Source organism: Nilaparvata lugens, chromosome 14 (assembly GCF_014356525.2).
Source record: "Nilaparvata lugens isolate BPH chromosome 14, ASM1435652v1, whole genome shotgun sequence".
Taxonomy (NCBI): Eukaryota; Metazoa; Arthropoda; class Insecta; order Hemiptera; family Delphacidae; genus Nilaparvata; species Nilaparvata lugens.
Window position 1 is genome coordinate 2,919,354 of NC_052517.1, and position 18,312 is coordinate 2,937,665.

Sequence of the window (18,312 nt, forward strand, 5' to 3'; positions counted from 1 at the left end):
CTCAACCCAACAAAACAGTAAAATTCGACAAAAATCAACAGTAATTGGCTTGAGATAACAGTAAAAGTTGCGACATAATCGCACTATACCATGGGATATCTATTTACGCTATTGTTCCTCTATGGCTGTACTGAGTTGGTAAACGTGAAACCATGGTACAGTTTTGAAGTTTTTGATAAATATTAGAGTGAAATTTGACAATATCTTTGGTTTCTTTTTATGGGGAGATTTCACATCACCACCATCAATTCTACTAAATTTATTACACATATATCTCCACAAGGGACTGAGAGACATTTGATGTTTACCTATAAATCTTGAATCAAACTTGAAGTCATCACACTTTAAGGGCTGGTTTCCGAGCTCAGGGTTTAGCTAAGTTCTAGACTTGAAACAGCTGGAGTCAGAAAATTAGCTTTCCTAAATGGGGCGTAGTGGCAGTTTTTATAACAGTAGTCGCAGTTTTTATTTTCTCATTTCTATAATTGGAAACGTTTTTCCTCGATGAAATTAAACATTTCTAAATAATTCAGAAAAGCTGAAACTTTACACTATTTTCTCCTTATTTTATTTTGTGTTTAATTTTCTAGTTTTTTGAAATTTAATTCAAACATGACTTTGACAATGACTACGACTATGCCCTGTTTCAAAAAGCCAATTTTCTTACTCCAGCTGTTTTAAGTCTAGAACTTAGCCAAATCCCGAGCTTGGAAACCGGCCCTAAATCTCTCAAACATTGCAAGATTCCCCTGGACATCAGAACATTTTTTCTATTCAATTCACAATCATCTTCACATGGTACATTAAATAATTTGAGTATCACTCAAATGACAGTTGACATGTTAGAACATTAAAAATGACAGTAATTTCAATAACTAGTTGTTGACCAAATCTCCCAAAACCTTACACCTTTGCATCATCCTTCTGAAACTCACAGTCTTCACATCATCTTTCTAAACCTTGAGTATCACCATAGAGAAACAATAGCGTAAGTAGATATCCCATGGTATAGGGTGTTTATGTTGTAACTTTTACTGGTATCTCAAGCCGATTACTGTCGATTATTGTTGATTTTTACTGGTTTGACCTGGTAAGAGTGCATGAACGGCACAATATGAGAGACTAACAGCGTCACAAGGCTTCACAGGAAAGAACTGCGTGGACTATCAGCTTGAGTTAACAGTAAAAGTTGCGACATAAATGCCCTATACCATGGGATATCTACTTATGCTATTGTTTCCCTATGGTATCACTCAAATGACAGTTGACAAGTTAGAACATTAATAATGACAGTAATTCCTATAACTAGTTGTTTACCTAGTTTCCCAAAACCTAACAACATTTGCATCATCCTTCTGAAACTCTTTCTAATCCACTCAAATGACATTTGAGATTCTAGAACATTAATAATGACAGTAACTCCTATAACTAGTTGCTTACCAAATCTCCCAAAACCTAACACTTTCGCATCATCTTTCTAGACCTCACATCCTTTGCATCATTTTTCTAATTCTCACAATCTTTGGATCATCTTTCCAAACCTTGAAAGATTGGCTCCATCCTTCCTAACTCAACCTAACCACTCCCATCTACTTCCTGTAAACCTTGTACTGATACCTCACCCCATCCTCCTCCTGCACCTCATAACACACCCGTGGATCATCATTGACCTCCCTAAACCCCTCAGGCAACTCTGGCAGAAACGTATCACACTCAAACTCCTTCAAAACCTCCGTCAAATACACGACATCGCAAACAGGCATTGCCTCTGCATACACAGAACTTCCACCAATCACCCATACACTCTCAATTTGGGGGTCTTTATGTAACGACGCCAGTGCCTCTTCCAAACTTTTGCAGACCATGACACCATCACCCAAATCTGTGACACTCCTTGACAGCACCACATTGATGCGCTTCTGTAGTGGGCGCCATTTTTGGGGGATGGATCGCCATGTGTTGTGACCCATGATGACTGCATTCTTTTTGCCTTCCACCTCTACATTGGTGGTCATTTTGGCAAAATGGGACAGTTCTTTTTTGAGACGCCAAGGCAGGTTGCCAGCTTGGCCAATGCCTCTGTTGGAACACATAGCTACTATAGCCTTCAGGCTGTAACCTCTGGTCTGAGACATATTGCTGTTTCAATTGCAATTTCAGGAATTTGTGATCAATTCAAGAGAAATTTGAGAAAGTCTGCGATTTTGAGGAATAAGAAGTATTTTTACTCCAAGTTCTCAGGTAACTGAGAACTTTTGTGAGAAATTCAAAAGATTTTCAGAAATGCTGAAATTCAGAAAGAACAAAGAGTAATTTAGAAATTCAAGAGATTTTGAGAGAAAATTCAGGGAGTTTGTAATTTTGAAGGATTAGAATTGTGGTTTGGGGGGAATCTGAAAACTTTTGTTCAAATGATTTGATTATAGATTTCGAATCTGAGAACTTCTATGAGAGATTCAAAAAAAAATTCAAACTCGAGGGAGTTGAGAGTATTTTCAGCAGATTCAAGATTCAAATTTCAAAGTTGTCCACTTGAGTTCAAACCAGAATCAAGAGAATTGATGGTAGAATATGGCTATGAATTCCTGTAACTTAAGTTCAAGTAAGATAATTTTGATAAATCAAGTGAGTTCACAGTTGAATTGAATAGGAAACTGTTGCAGCCTGGGTTTGCAGAACTGATAGAAGAATCCTCCAAAATATTGTTGAATAATGGTTTATTTATAGGAGAACACTGTAAACTATTTTCGGATGATGAAGGAAGGTTCAGTGAACTATTGTGGCTGGGTGCAGAACCTAAGGAAAGGTCTGGTGAACTGAATCTGTCAACCAGCAGCGGATTTGAGAAAGTTTCTTCGAAACTAATGTTGAGATCCAGAGAATTGACTGAACCAACCAATGAGTTGGGAATTCCTTCAAAACTAATGTTGAGTGAATCAATCAATGCCTCAAATGAGTTGTGGTCGATAACTGAGTTATAAATATCAATAACTGAGTCTTGAGAGTCGGAAAAAACAGAATGACTAGAGTTCGAAACTGGACTTTCGCTACCATAGGCCGAGTCAGATGAGTCAAAGTTCTCACTCAAATCAAGGGAATTATCCATTGACTCTGCAGTGATAGACGAAAGGACCGGTCCATCAAAAGTTTCCAAGAGGAGATCCTAGAGTCATCGACTGGAGTCCGAAAATGTGATCTGCCAGTCCAGATATTGACATTTGGATCCTCCAAGATTTGTCACCAGAACCACCTACAACAATGGAGAACCTTTTTCAGAGTCAGAAAATGGCAAGTGAACAAAGAGAAATTCTACAGAAAAGGGAAACAGTTAGAGGGAAAAGGGAAATAGTCCTCCAAGCCTACAGTAAAAAAATGTACAGTGTTGCCTGCATACAACTATTGTTTCTCATCGATTCTATCTGAAAAATTATCTAGGTTTCAACTAGGAGCTGATTGATCAATATTTTTTGCAGTTCATGTCTGTTAGTATTGTTCAAGGATGAAGTATTATTCTAGTCTCTATATAATTTTTCCCCAAGTAATTTACATGATTGTTATTAGAACCAAAGCTCAATCCAACATTCATGGAACTATTTTCTATTGAAATGTTTTAAATAAGTACAATATTTCTAAAGTTTTTAATTTATTGTGATTCATCTAGAGTATAAAATCAAACTTCAAAATTCAAAATTTTAAATCATCATTCCTGGACCGAAAATCATGTAATGAATCATCTCATCATTATTTTCATCCTCCTCTCCATTACTCTATCCTCCTCCTCCTCATCCCTCCTATCCTCCTCCACCTCTTCCTCCTCTTCATCACACCCACCTCCTACTTCTCCTCACACCTCCACATCCTTCGCTCCTCTCTCCTCCTCCATATCAATCTCTCCACCACTTCATCCTCCTCTCCATCACTCTCTCCTCATTTTGGTAGAGAGTTAGTGGGGAGGATATTTTTAATATTCTTTCCGAAGAATGGACATTGATATGTACAAAGCTCCGCCAATTTATGTAGATGCATAAAAATATAATTATTATCTATAGTTATTATATTACAAATTGCTTTTTCATATCATATACAGTTAAAAAATTATTTCCTTAGTCTATATTATGTAAATTCATCTATAATTTTGCTGTATTGTAAGCTATTGTATATAAGTGTATAAGCCAGTATATATTGTAATCTACATAAATAAAGTACTCAATCAATCAAATCAATCAATCCTCTACCTTTTGGTAGAGAGTTAGTGGGGAGGATATTTTCAATATTTTTTCCGAAGAATGGACATTGATATATGTCCATAGCTCCACCAATTTATGTAGATGCATAACAATATAATTATTATCTATAGTTATTATATTACAAATTGCTTTTTCATATCATATACAGTTCAATAATTATTTTCTTAGCCTATATTATGTAAATTCATCTGTAATTTTGCTGTATTGTAAGCTATTGTATATAAGTGTATAAGCCAGTATATATTGTAATCTACATAAATAAAGTACTCAATCAATCAATCCTCCTCCACCTCATCCTCCTCTGCATCACACTCACCTCCTCCTTCTCCTCTTCCTTTCCCCTTCCTCCTCCTCCTCTCTCACTTCTCCTCCTCTTTATCAATCTCTCCATCACTTCATCGTCCTCACAATCACTCTCTACTCCTTCTCATCCCCCACCTTCCTCTCCCAATATCATCATTCAACTCCTCCCTTTCTCCTACTTCATAACCACCTCTCTTCAACATCCTCTTCCCACAGAAAACCAACAAATATTGCAGCTGACACCAAAATTAGCCACAGCTCTATCAACAACTACTCTCAACTTGGCCCATGACTAATCGACTAATCATTGACAGCTGATCCAATTGCAATCAACAACCAACAACACCAATAATCCATGCTAATAAATAGCCTATAGTGAGGTCCACGTTATAATGGCAGTGTTTGATTTGCAATGCTATTGCTATCTTTGTCTATCATTCAACAACAGCTTATAGCGCTATCCCTTTCTCGCATTGCTCTGTTGCAACATCGTCTTTCAACAATGTAGAATTAATTGACCGAGCGAAGTGAGGTCTAAGATTCAAGTCGACGGTTTGGCATTTCTCTTAATGTTTGAATGTTTAAGGGCCGTTTGCACAGTGTAAGTTTGAGCTAGAGCTTAAACCAAATCTGGATTTTTTTTGGTTTAAACTAAAATTCCGTTTTCACAGTATCAGTTTAAACTCTGGGAAAGTTTAAACCTCCAAAGTAGGAGGTTTAAACCAAATAATTTGGATTAACTTGAAGTATTTTGATTGAATAAACCACTTGATGGTAATTAAGACAATTTTAAGCAGTGGTATTCGATAAGAAAACATGTTTTTAATAACACATAGCTGAGATAAATATTGCTTTCGAGAGATTTCTAATAAACGAGGAAGACCGTAGTAGATTCAAGCGTAACAAAATAACTTTTTTATCTTACATTCTAAAATATATTTTCTGGTGCCAACTAAACATAAGTTTTTCAAGAATTTCTTGATTGCTTTTCACTCTTATAAACGTACAGCTTAGCTTACAGCTCTGTGGATTTTGAACAAGAGCAAGAAAATACTAAAATAGTAGCTACATAACCTCAATTTACTGATGGTTTGTAAACAAAAATAACAAATTTCCTGTAAAAATCAGCCTTCCTGATATTATAAACGGCGACATTCTATTACCAACTTAACGCTAAATTAGTTTAACTTAAACTGGATTAGTAAATGCACTGAGAAAAACGATTCGAGTTTGAACTTTCAGATTAACTTAAACTCGATTAGCTTAATCGAGTTTAGCAATCTATACTATGCAAACAGCCCTAAATGTTTGAATGTTTAAATGTTGCGCATTTACGGCGAAAAGCGGTAATAGATTTTCATGAAATTTGACAGGTATGTCATTTTTTAATTGCGCGTCGACGTATATACAAGGTTTTTGGAAATTTTGCATTTCAAGGATAATAAAAAAGGAAAAAGGAGCCTCCTTCATACGCCAATATTAGAGTAAAAATCAGACTATAGAATTATTCATCATAAATCAGCTGACAAGTGATTACACAGATGTGTGGAGAAGCCAGTCTATTGCTGTATTTCCATAAGGTCTATAGTTTCAATCAGGTACTTGTGGATGAGAATACTGCGTGAGGTCTACTGTTCACAGAACTACTAGTAATAAAATTAACAAAATATTTAATTGAATGAAAAAGACTAAGAAATTGTCAAAAAACCACTGATTTATTGATAATTAGAAAGACCGGTTTCGGTTATTACACCATTGTCATTCTCTGATAAACTAAAACTAAATATAAGAGCAGCAGAATTATGCTTGTAGAATTATTAATTAACAAAATATTTCATATTAATCATAAAAATTCATTATGAAACTATTGAAAACATAATTTCTCGTTTAATAAAATATAATTGAATATTTCAAACGAGAATGAACAGTTAATATTACATCAATAAACCTGTATCAGCTACCGTCTATAGAAGGCATTGATTGACAAGACAGAGGTACTATTTCTACGTGATCTCATGCATCTATAGATGTTTCATGGATCGAGAAATATATCTATCTATCTATCTATCTATCTATCTATCTATCTATCTATCTACGGCAACGTTGTTCACCTATCTTTCTCCACTGCCATTATAACGTGGGCCTCAATATAAAAATACTAATCCTGGATTTGGACCGATGACTAATAATTGAAACATAAACACCGACTAGCAGATCCGTTGGCTTGATAGAAAAACCGACGGACAACTCAATCAAAACCAAATATAACGGGGTAACTGAGGTTGAAAGGTTACCTGTCAGTATTGGATAGATGGGGAGTATTGATGTCATTGCTACAAGATATACTGACAGAATAAAGTGAATATCGTGGTATCAATTTGTCAACACCACACCCACTTTATTAAACCCACCACAATCATTTTTCTTCATGTTTACAGTTCCCAAATACGTCATACATTGAATCAAACTATATACAGTACTAGCCGTCAGGCTCGCTTCGCTCGCCATATCCTTCGCTCCGCCCCCTGGACCCCCGACTGGATCGTCCAAGAATGTGATCAGCAGGCGAGCGAAGCATTTCATATGCTCATTTGGGCATTTTTATCATGTGTTAGGACAATCCAGTCGGGGGTCCAGACTAAACGTCTGGCTAAACGGATATGGCGAGCGAAGCGAGCCTGACGGCTAGTAATATAATATTCCCAGGATTGAAGTAGCAGTGCCCAATCAATTTTCCGCGATAAATGCATTTAAATCTTCAACTTGGTGCCAACCTAACAAAGTCAACTCAACTTAATGCCAACCTGACAAAATTTTTAATTTTGTTACCAGAACAACTGTTTCGAAGAGGTACTCTATCTAGATTATAGTTCTATAGTAACATATGATATGAAAATTTCATTTATAATTAAGAGATTGGGAGAAGAATATACATGCTAAAAGACGAACTTTAAACCCTTAAAAACAACCCTTAGAGTTAAAATATTGCCAAAAGATTTCTTAGTCCGCCTCTAAAGGGCCAACTGAACATACCTACCAAATTTGAACGTTTTTGGTCCTGTAGATTTTTGGTTATGCGAGTGAGTGAGTGAGTGAGTCAGTCAGTCAGTGAGTGAGTGCCATTTCGCTTTTATATATATAGATCTCTGCAATATAATAAAATCTGGTGTGGCGCACTCACACAACTTTCCTTGCCGTTATGAAAATTCATCACCTGACACTAGTGTTCTCGCGCATCTCAAGTCTACTATTCAAAGATCTAAGCCAGCTGGTGACAGGACTATAACGCTGGAAACACACGAGGTCTGCTATCTCTTTTTGGTAGAGAGTTAGTGGGGGGATCTTTTTAATATTCTTTCCAAAGAATGGACATTGATATGTCCAAAGCTCCGCCAATTTATGTAGATACATAACAATATAATTATAGTTATTATATTACAAATTACTTTTTCATATCATATACAGTTCAATAATTATTTTCTTAGTCTATATTATGTAAATTCATCTATAATTTTGCTGTATTGTGAGCTATTGTATATAAGTGTATAAGCCAGTATATATTGTAATCTACATAAATAAAGTACTCAATCAATCAATCTCTTCATACAATCAACAGTTGCCAACAGTTTGCATTATTGAATAAACACATTTTCTCGAATTTCGAGCTTATTTCTAATCTTAGGTGAAAATGTTACTGAACATTTATTGTAGAGATTTTCATGCTCAATCTTTTCCATTTGGAATTTTTTGTTCAAATTGTATCTGAAGCCTGATGATAATTGGGAATCAAAAATCAAACTATACCTAGATGGGGCGGAGCTCCTGAAATTTTTACAGATATGGTACTTGTGGTAGTTGATAGAGCTTAACAATGACTATATTAGGTATGAATTTGATCAAAATCGTTGGAGCCGTTTTCGATAAAATCGCGAAAAACCCTGTTTTTGACAACATTTCCGCCATTGTAGCCGCCATCTTGAATTGCATTCAATTGAAATTGTTCGTGATCATTACCCTTATCCCGATCGAATTGTTCCCAATGATTAAATATAAATTTTCATAATATTGAGAGTAAATATTTTGCTATATGTTATTTCTTAGTTCAAGATATTGTGTTTTTGTTAGTCTATTTCAAATTTTTGTAATGTATGAATTTTTTGGCATACAAATTGCAAATTTCTACATTGTCAAGAACGATCTGGCAATTTTACAGAGCTAGGAACGGATAGATTCAACAATTAAAAAATGATCTGGAAATTTTGCGGGGTTAGGAACGGATAGATTCAACAATCAATGTTAGTATAATTTATTTATTTATGCATTGATAGATACAATATAATTCTCAACTATGAATGATTGGGGAGAGGAACAGCAGGCTTAAAGCCCTAAACTGTTCCTTTCCCAAATTTGGATAGAAATTATCCAAAATTATGTTTATCACTTCATAAGTTTTGTCCAATTTTAATCAGAACAGACATTCCGGGATAATTCACATCACAGCTATCTACTAGTAGTTCTGTGAACAGTACACCTCACGCAGTATTCTCTCATCCACAAGTACCTGATTGAAACTATAGACCTTATGGAAATACAGCAATAGACTGGCTTCTCCACACATCTGTGTAATCACTTGTCAGCTGATTTATGATGAGTAATTCTATAGTCTGATTTTAACTCTAATATTGGCGTATGAAGGAGGCTCCTTTTACCTTTTATATTATCCTTGAAATGCAAAATTTCCAAAAACCTTGTGTATACGTCGACGCGCAATTAAAAAAGAAACATACCTGTCAAATTTCATGAAAATCTATTACCGCGTTTCGCCATAAATGCGCAACATAAAAACATATACACATATAAACATTTAAACATTCAAACATTATTTGAACACATATAAACATTTAAACATTCAAACATTTAAACATTTTAACGTTTCGCTTTTACGGCGAAACGCGGTAATAGATTTTCATGAAATTAGACAGGTATGTTCCTTTTATAATTGCGCGTCGACGTATATACAAGGTTTTATGAAATTTTGCATTTCAAGGATAATATAAAAGGAGAAAGGAGCCTCCTTCATACGCCAATATTAGAGTAAAAATCAGACTATAGAATTATTATTCATCATAAATCAGCTGACAAGTGATTACACAGATGTGTGGAGAAGCCAGTCTATTGCTGTATTTCCATAAGGTCTATAGTTTCAATCAGGTACTTGTGGATGAGAATACTGCGTGAGGTCTACTGTTCAAAAACTACTAGTAGATAGCTGTGATGTGAATTATCCCGAAATGTCTGTTCTGATTAAAATTGGACAAAACTTATGGCGTGAATAAACATAATCTATTGAATTTCAATAAACTTATGCGAACTCTTACTCACGAACAGACCGACAGGTCCATGTGAGTACAGTTTCAATTATTTTGTGAAATAGTTTAAACATAGATATAATTTTCTTCAAATTAGTACATTTACTTATGTTTTAAAAGTCTTTTTTTTGTGAAACAATAAATCAATTCAATTCAATTCAATTCTATTTTTGGATAATTTCTATCCAAATGCCAAACCGTCGACTTGAATCTTAGACCTCACTTCGCTCGGTCAACTATAGAAGGCGGTGGAAACGGGAAAAGTGGCAACAATGCCGTCATGTCATTTCCACTGATTTTACAACGTTAATCTCACAATACGTCACATAGATATATATTCGGATAATTATTACTCACCAGACTTGTACAGGGCTAATACAGTAGCAACGTTGAAAATAGCTTCAGTTCAATTGTAAATTATACGTCATACAAATGCAACTGAAAAACGGTTATGTGATAAGTGTACATACGTCACACCAAATGCCAACATACGTGAATTTATTACTTTGAAGTGCCACTCTACTAACACAAGTACTTCGTCGTCATCATCTTCCTTTCTTCTTCTTCTTCTTCTCCTACTTTCACATTTTCTTCTTCTTCTTCATCCGCTTCTCTATCTTCTGCTTCCCCAACTTCTTCTTTTCCATCTGCTATTTGTTGCTATTTGATGTTCACTGTATCATTGATGTTCACTGTTCATTTGATGTTTCCATCTGCTATTTGATGTTCACTTGTAACTTGTCGTGTTATACTTTTGTTAATATTTTGTATGAATTTCGAGTGAATAAATTTGAATTTGAATTTGAATTAATCATCTCCATCTGCTTTTCTCCAGTTTCTTCTTCTTCATCTTCTTCTTTTTTCTTCTCATCAGCTTCCCTCCATCTCCTCCTCCTCCTCCTTTTCGGTAGAGAGTTGGTGGGAAGGATATTTTGAATATTGTTTCCGAAGAATGGACATTGATATGTCCAAAGCTCCGCCAATTTATGTAGATGCATTACAATATAATTATTATCTATAGTTATTATATTACAAATTGCTTTTTCATATCATATACAGTTCAATAATTATTTTCTTAGTCTATATTATGTAAATTCATCTATAATTTTGCTGTATTGTAAGCTATTGTATATAAGTGTATAAGCCAGTATATATTGTAATCTACATTAATAAAGTTATCAATCAATCAATCAATCTTCTTCTCCTTCTTCTTCTTCGTTCTTCCCTTCTTGTTCTCATCCCACTTCTTCATTTACCTCTCCTTCTCTTAATTCTTTGATTAAGCTTCTTCTCGTTATCCTTCTATTTTTCTTCAATTCAGCTTCTTCTTGTTGTGTTCTTCCGTCTTCTTCTTCAAGCTTTTCTTCTTCGTTCTCCCCTTCTTCTTCATTTTCCTCTCGCTCTCTTTCTTCCTTGATTTATCTTCTACGTTGTTATTCTTCTTCTTTTCCTCCTCCATCTTCTTCTTGTCTTCTTCTCCTGTTTTCAGTCTTCTTCTTCTTCATCTGGTTTTTCTTCATCTGCTTCTTCATTTCCTCCTTCTTCTACTCCTCCTCCTTCATCTTCTTCTTCTTCTTCTTTTTCATCTCCTTCATCTGCTTCTTCTTCTCGTTCTTCTCCTCGTTTTCTTCAATTCAAATTCTGCTTGTTGTTGTTCTTCTTCTTCTTCTTCTCCTTCTTCTCCTCCTCTATCTTCTTCTTGTCTTCTTCTCCATCATCATCTCCTTCTACTTCTCCATCTTCATCTCCTTCTACTTCTTACTATTCCATCTTCTTCTTCTTCATCTGGTTTTTCTCCATCTGCATCTTCATTTTCTCCTTCTTCTACTCCTCCTCCTTCATCTCCATCTTCTTCTTCTTCTTTTTCATCTCTATCGACAATTATTTGTTGAAACACCGCTGATTTATGAAGTTACATCACATTATTATATTATCGTTATTCTAATTGCATTCAATCTTTATTCTCATTGATTAATTACCTATTATACTTTGTGAAATTCGTCGAATAACTAGCATTATCGTTATTTAATGTAAATATTAGTGTATAAGCCAGTAAATATTGTAACATACATAAATAAATAAATCTAATCCAATCTATTTTTCTTCTTAGTCTTCTTCTCCTCCTCCTCCTCCTCCTCTATCTTCTTCTTGCCTTCTTCTCCATCTTCATATCCTTCTACTTCTCCATCTTCATCTCCTTCTACTTCTTACTCTATTCCATCTTCTTCTTCATCTGGTTTTTCTCCATCTGCCTCTTCTTCTTCGTCTTCTTCTTCTCCTCCTCTATCTTCTTCTTGTCTTCTTCTCCATCTTCATCTCCTTCTACTTCTTACTCTATTCCATCTTCTTCTTCTTCTCCTCCATTTGCTTCTTCTTCTTCTCCTCCTCCTCCTCCTCCTCCTTCTTCTTCTTCTTTTTCATCACCTTCATCTGCTGCTTCTTCTTCACCATCTTCTTCTGCCCATCTCCTCATCCTTCTTCATGTGCTTCTCTCCACCTTCTTCTTCTACAACTGCTTCTTCTCCATCTCCATCGTCTTCTTCTACCTCTTCTTCTTCTCCTTTTTCAATGCTAATCAGGAGCCGACTTTCAAACATGAATCTCATTGTAAATATATCTGACCCAATATACAATATAATACCGATGGGGAAAAACCCCAGAGAAAAGTTACTTCCTAAAGGTAAGTAGAACTCTACTAATAAATAATGTTAATGATAAAAACAAAATCATCCTAAACAAACACACAACTTACAACTTATTGTTTGTTTGAGAAATAAATATGTCCATTTACTTGCAGAATATAACTGGTTTTCAAAAGCCCCCCCACCACCCACCCCCCAACAAGTAGAACATCTTTTACATGACCGCCCATGGGGTAAGGATGCCCCATAAAATGCTCATGTTGCATGTTGATGTTGAATATACAAGAGGCATGCCACAACAAGATGATGCAGTCTACTGCAACTCGTTTTCACACACAACGATTAAATAATGTCGTCCGATAGTCGTACAGCTACTGGTGAATAGATTTTTTGTCGTTTTCATACACAACAAGTCTCCGATTGTAGTCACTACAGGATTGCCAAGTCACTTATTACTCTTCAATGTTGTTTTCCTACAGATACCCTGAAAAGTGACCATTTGTGCACTGATTGCAGGCTGCAAAGAATCACTTTTCCGCACTAGTGCGCAAAGTGAGTACTTTGCGTACTCCAGATTTGCAGCATGACAATGCAAAATTATTAGTAGGTTATATGGAGCACCAGTGCAGCAAAATCAAAATGAAGTTGGTAACAGTGACTGCTGTGGCTGCTATAGTGAGCAGAGGTGCAACCAAGCACAACGCGCTAATTATTAAGTAGATATTATAACCAAGGACAACGACAGCACAGTGCCACCACAGCACACACCACACAGCTGCAAACACTACTACATTATTCAGGCAATTTTACCCATAATTACCCACTTTTCATATTCAATGGTAACTGTAGGAAAAAATTAATGTGAAATACGTGCGCAAAGTTCGTTTGCTGCACTCAAGAAACCATTCCGCCCTCGCCTACGGCTCGGGCGTAAACGTTTCTTTCGATGCAGCAAACTGTCACTTTGCGCACTAGTTGCACAAATAACTATTTCCATCACGAACTGCTTATTATTAAATCACTTTTTGCTTTTAGAAAAAACGACTAGCAGTCAGATATTTTACAATAAATGAATTAATCACTCACTGTGACAACGTGATCTTTCGGCAGGTCCGCCATCTTCTTGGTTGTACTCATAGACAAGTAGAAGGATAGGATGGCAATTTTTAGTGTGCTGTTGGTGTCTATTGGATTAATGTCTGTTGGTGCTGTTGGTGTCTATTGGATTAGTGTCTGTTGGTGCTGTTGGTGTCTATTGGGTTTGTTGTGGCTAAGAAGGTAATCAAAGAGGATGTGGGATTTGAAGCTTTGATTGAAAGAACGGCATGTCTGTCCGATATAGAATTTATCACATTCAGAGCATTTTAGCTTGTATACTCTTGGGAGTTTGAGTTTATTGTTGTCTTGAATTCTTTCTCTTTTATTGATTTGCTTGTAGATTTTATTTTTTGTTCTAAATGCTACTTTATACCCAGATTTTCGAAACATACTTCCTATTCTGTTGGATTTGTCAGTGTTATGAACTTTTCAGTTTTGTCCTTCTCTTGTTTTTTTTGTTTTTTTTTAAACATGTTTATTGCCCATAAAAAACAAAATACAAAATAAAAAATTTACAAAAGAAATATTCTAGATTATAATAATATATTATGCTATTTTTTGATTTTTGATTTATTGGAGTAGCTTGTCGATTAGGTTGTGTTTGTATCCGTTCTGTTGTGCTACATATTTTATGGTATTGAGTTCTGCTTTGTAGTGTTCAGGTGAGAGGGGGATGGTTTGAAGTCTGTGTAGCAGAGATAGGAAAGCTGAGTGTTTGTGTTGAACAGGATGATTTGAGGAGTTGTGAATAAGGGTATCTGTCATGGTTGGCTTCCTGAATATGTTGAAGGAGTGTTGTTGGTTGTGTTTTGTAATACTTAAATCTAGGAAATTGAGGGTGTTTTCATGTTCATATTCAGCTGTAAATTGGAGTTTTTTATCGATTTTGTTAATTTTTGTTCTGAGCTGTTCACATTGTCTTTTATTGTCATTGTATAAGAGGATGACGTCATCAACATATCTGAACCAATATATTATTTTTTTGCTGTGAGTGTTGTTTTTCAAGATTTGTTTTTCAAGCCTCACTTATTACTTTCGATTTCTTGATTTAATAAAACAAAATTCATGATAAGTTCATTATTTTTCTTTATATTGTAGAACGAATTGGGCAACTGTGTTGAGTTGGAAAAGGATAGAGCTATCTGCTTTGTCGAATGATAGACAAGGATAGCAACTCCAATGCTAATTGACCGAGCGAAGTGAGGTCTAAGATTAAAGTCGACGGTTTGGAATTTCTCTTAATGTTTATATGTTGCGCATTTACGGCGAAACGCGGTAATAGATTTTCGTGAAATTTGACAGGTATGTTCCTTTTTTAATTGCGCGTCGACGTATATACAAGGTTTTTGGAAATTTTGCATTTCAAGGATAATATAAAAGGAAAAAGGAGCCTCCTTCATACGCCAATATTACCGTAAAAATCAGACTATAGAATTATTCATCATACATCAGCTGTCTAGTGGACTATAATACTACCCGTTCAAAAACATCGAACATCTTGAAAATGTATCTTTCCATCAACGTTGTAGACAGTTGCAGCCAGACTTGATAATAGCGCTCACACTCACATTCCGGGTACTCTCACACTCACATAGTTTCAATCAGGTACTTGTGGATGAGAATACTGCGTGAGGTCTTCTGTTCACAGAACTACTAGTATTGTAGAACGAGTTGGGCAACTGTGTTGAGTTGGAAAAGGATAGAGCTATCTGCTTTGTCGAATGATAGACAAGGATAGCAACACCAATGTTAATTGACCGAGCGAAGTGAGGTCTAAGATTCAAGTCGACGGTTTGACATTTCTCTTAATGTTTATATGTTGCGCATTTACGGCGAAACGCGGTAATAGATTTTCATGAAATTTGACTGATATGTTCCCTTTTAAATTGCGCGTCGACGTATATACAAGGTTTTTGGAAATGTTGCATTACCAGGATAATATAAAAGGAAAAAGGAGCCTCCTTCATACGCCAATATTACCGTAAAAATCAGACTATAGAATTATTCATCATACATCAGCTGTCTAGTGGACTATAATACTACCCGTTCAAAAACATCGAACATCTTGAAAATGTATCTTTCCATCAACGTTGTAGACAGTTGCAGCCAGACTTGATAATAGCGCTCACACTCACATTCCGGGACGACACGTCACGGTGCGATAGGATAGAAAGCTCTATGTTTATTCAGGATTTTTTCTGGACATTTTGAATTGATAAATTATTTATTAATTTTTGAGAAAACATAACAACAGGTCAATGTAACTTACTGAGCGCGATGTCTACTGTTCACAGAATTACTAGTCATATACTGCCATTATAACGTGGACCTCACGATACCTCATATCTTGTGGTATGCCATATTGCTTGCCTTTCTGGCATGCCACACAAAGGGCAAGTCTTGAGGCACATAAATCTCAACAATCGATAGTTCTCAAGTTCTTATTGACCAGAGAGATGTACAACAACTAAGTGTCTTTCTCTTTCTCTCTCACTCTTCCCCTCATTCTAAGACTCAAGGGAATCCCAGATTCAAGAGGGTAGGGATGAATAGACTAGATCTAGAAACTTATTGCTTAGATTGGAAAACACAACAAAGACTGAAAATGGGTTGCAACGTCGGGGAAGCCCCACAGTAGAAAAAGAGAATACCAGAGATATTATAAGACTCTTGTTATAACAAAAATATAATTCTCCTATGTAGACAGTTACTTCCTTGGTAATATCATCATAGAGAAACAATAGCGTAAGTAGATATCCCATGGTATAGGGCGTTTATGTCGCAACTTTTACTGTTATCCCAAGCCGATAGTTCACGTATTTCTTTCCCATGCAGCTGTGTGACGCTGGTAGTCTCTCAAATTGTGCCGTTCATACACTATCACCCCAAGAAAACAGTGAACATTGACAATAATCGACAGTAATCAGCTTGAGATAACAGTAAAAGTTGCGACATAAATTCTCTATACCATGGGATATCTACTTACGCTATTGTTTCTCTATGATATTATAGACAATAAATAGTGAGTGAAGTTTTTGGTACATTTTCCAGTTTTATTCGAAATTTAGAATTTTTTACTTTCCTTGCCCTATTACCATAGGTAAGGAAAGTATTGCTTTCCAAAAAAAATTTAAGATATCCTAATTTCATGTTTTCTATACGTTTCAAGGTCCCCTGAGTCCAAAAACATGATTTTTGTGTGTGTGTGTGTGTGTGTGTGTGTGTTGTGTGTGTGTGTGTGTGTGTGTGTGTGTGGTGTGTGTGTGTCTGTGAACACGATAACTCCATTCCTAATTAACCGACTGACTTGAAATTTTAAACTTAAGGTCCTTATACCATAAGGATCCGACAAAGAGAAATTCAATAAAATTCAATTCAAAATGGCGGATAATGGCTAAAAAACCATATTTTTCACGGTTTTCTCGAAAACGGCTCTAACGAATTTCTTCAAATTTATGCCCTAGATAGCTATTTATGAGCCCTATCAACTGACTTAAGTCTCATTTCTGGGAAAATTGCAGGAGCTCCGTAATATTCCTGGGAAGACTGAATTTTGTTAAATTTCTATCACGATTTTCTCAAAAATGACTTGACCGATTTTTTCGAATTCATACCCTGTATAGTTATATATCAGCTCTATTAACTGGCATGAGTCTCCTCCCTGAGAAATAAACAGGGGGTCCACCCCAACCTTGAGAAATTTACTTTTTAACCTCCTTCTCGTGCGTGAGGTAGGTAGGTAGGTAGAGCAGTTTATTCAAAAGAACACATGTCGATATTTTATTTGTAGAACAACTGTTTTGACAACTTTTGAAAGATCCTCAAATTTATTTCATAATTCAAACAAAGGAAAATGTACTCTGAAAACAATAACAATAGTATAATCATAGTTTTAATCATTTAGCCGCCAATCGACATTCCCTGAAATTAACCTTGTTTAAGAATGAGGCTTACAGTTCAATGAGCAAGGAAAGTTGTGTGAGTGTACCACACCAGATTTTCAGATAATTGTTTTTAATTCTGTGAGATTTATTTTTTATTCATGATATCCATTTTTGGAGTTTTTTGAAGTTTAAATTGTTATTTTAATAAGTGCTAGTAGCTCAACCTTCAATTTAATTTGGACTGTAGTAAAAATTTGAGAAGGGACAGTTTTGGACATAAGCCTGTTGTGTCTCCCCTCCTCATATAAGTATAATTATTGTACATGACTAAAAAGATAAATAAATATTACAAGAAAGATGAAAATAAAAAGACAGATAAGCGGAAAAAGGCGGAAGAAAGATATGAAGAAAATAATCATTACACATTAATTTCATAAACCATCAACTTGAAACATCGTTATCTTACCTCAATGATTTTAAGCCAAGTTGAAGAAGTCTGCTGATAATAAAATGTCTGTCGGAGCTGTAACAAAAAAGAAACTTCATTGAAAACACTCAAAAGATTTCTTTGCACTTTGATAAAGAAAGAGAAGAAGTCGGATGAGAATGAGGAAGAGGTTGGATGGGAAAGAAGAGGGGGAGAAGGAGGAGAAGTTGAAAGACAGAGGATAGAAATAGAAATATTTCCATTGACGAATAAATATTAGTACAGTAAATTTGAAGATAAATGAGAAACATACAGTAGACTTATTTGCACTTTAACGTGTGT

General features: G+C 35.4%; 2 protein-coding genes across 4 annotated transcripts in view; both read right to left on the bottom strand.

The window, feature by feature from the left end:
• Nucleotides 1–18,312, bottom strand: part of LOC111051900 (nucleolar GTP-binding protein 2) — a 140,445-nt gene that overhangs the window by 55,859 nt on the left and 66,274 nt on the right. The window contains exon 1 of one of the 3 annotated variants that reach the window (XM_039440494.1): nt 18,010–18,109. The exons of the other annotated variants lie outside the window; for them this stretch is intronic. The gene's annotated coding sequence lies outside the window, so the exon portion shown is untranslated. Of the gene's footprint in view, nt 1–18,009; nt 18,110–18,312 lie in introns of those variants that run through there. 3 annotated transcript variants of the gene reach the window in all.
• On the bottom strand, nt 610–18,070 carry LOC111051898 (dihydrofolate reductase). The gene is made up of 2 exons (XM_039440500.1): nt 18,010–18,070; nt 610–3,250 (listed from the first exon to the last, which is right to left on the bottom strand). The coding sequence occupies exon 2, from the start codon at nt 2,133–2,135 to the stop codon at nt 1,590–1,592; it is 546 nt and encodes a 181-aa protein (XP_039296434.1). The 5' UTR covers nt 2,136–3,250; nt 18,010–18,070; the 3' UTR covers nt 610–1,589.

What these genes read in the sequence shown, in the direction of transcription:
- LOC111051898 (XM_039440500.1), bottom strand. Translation starts at nt 2,135, where the DNA reads ATGTCTCAGACCAGAGGTTACAGCCTGAAGGCTATAGTAGCTATGTGT.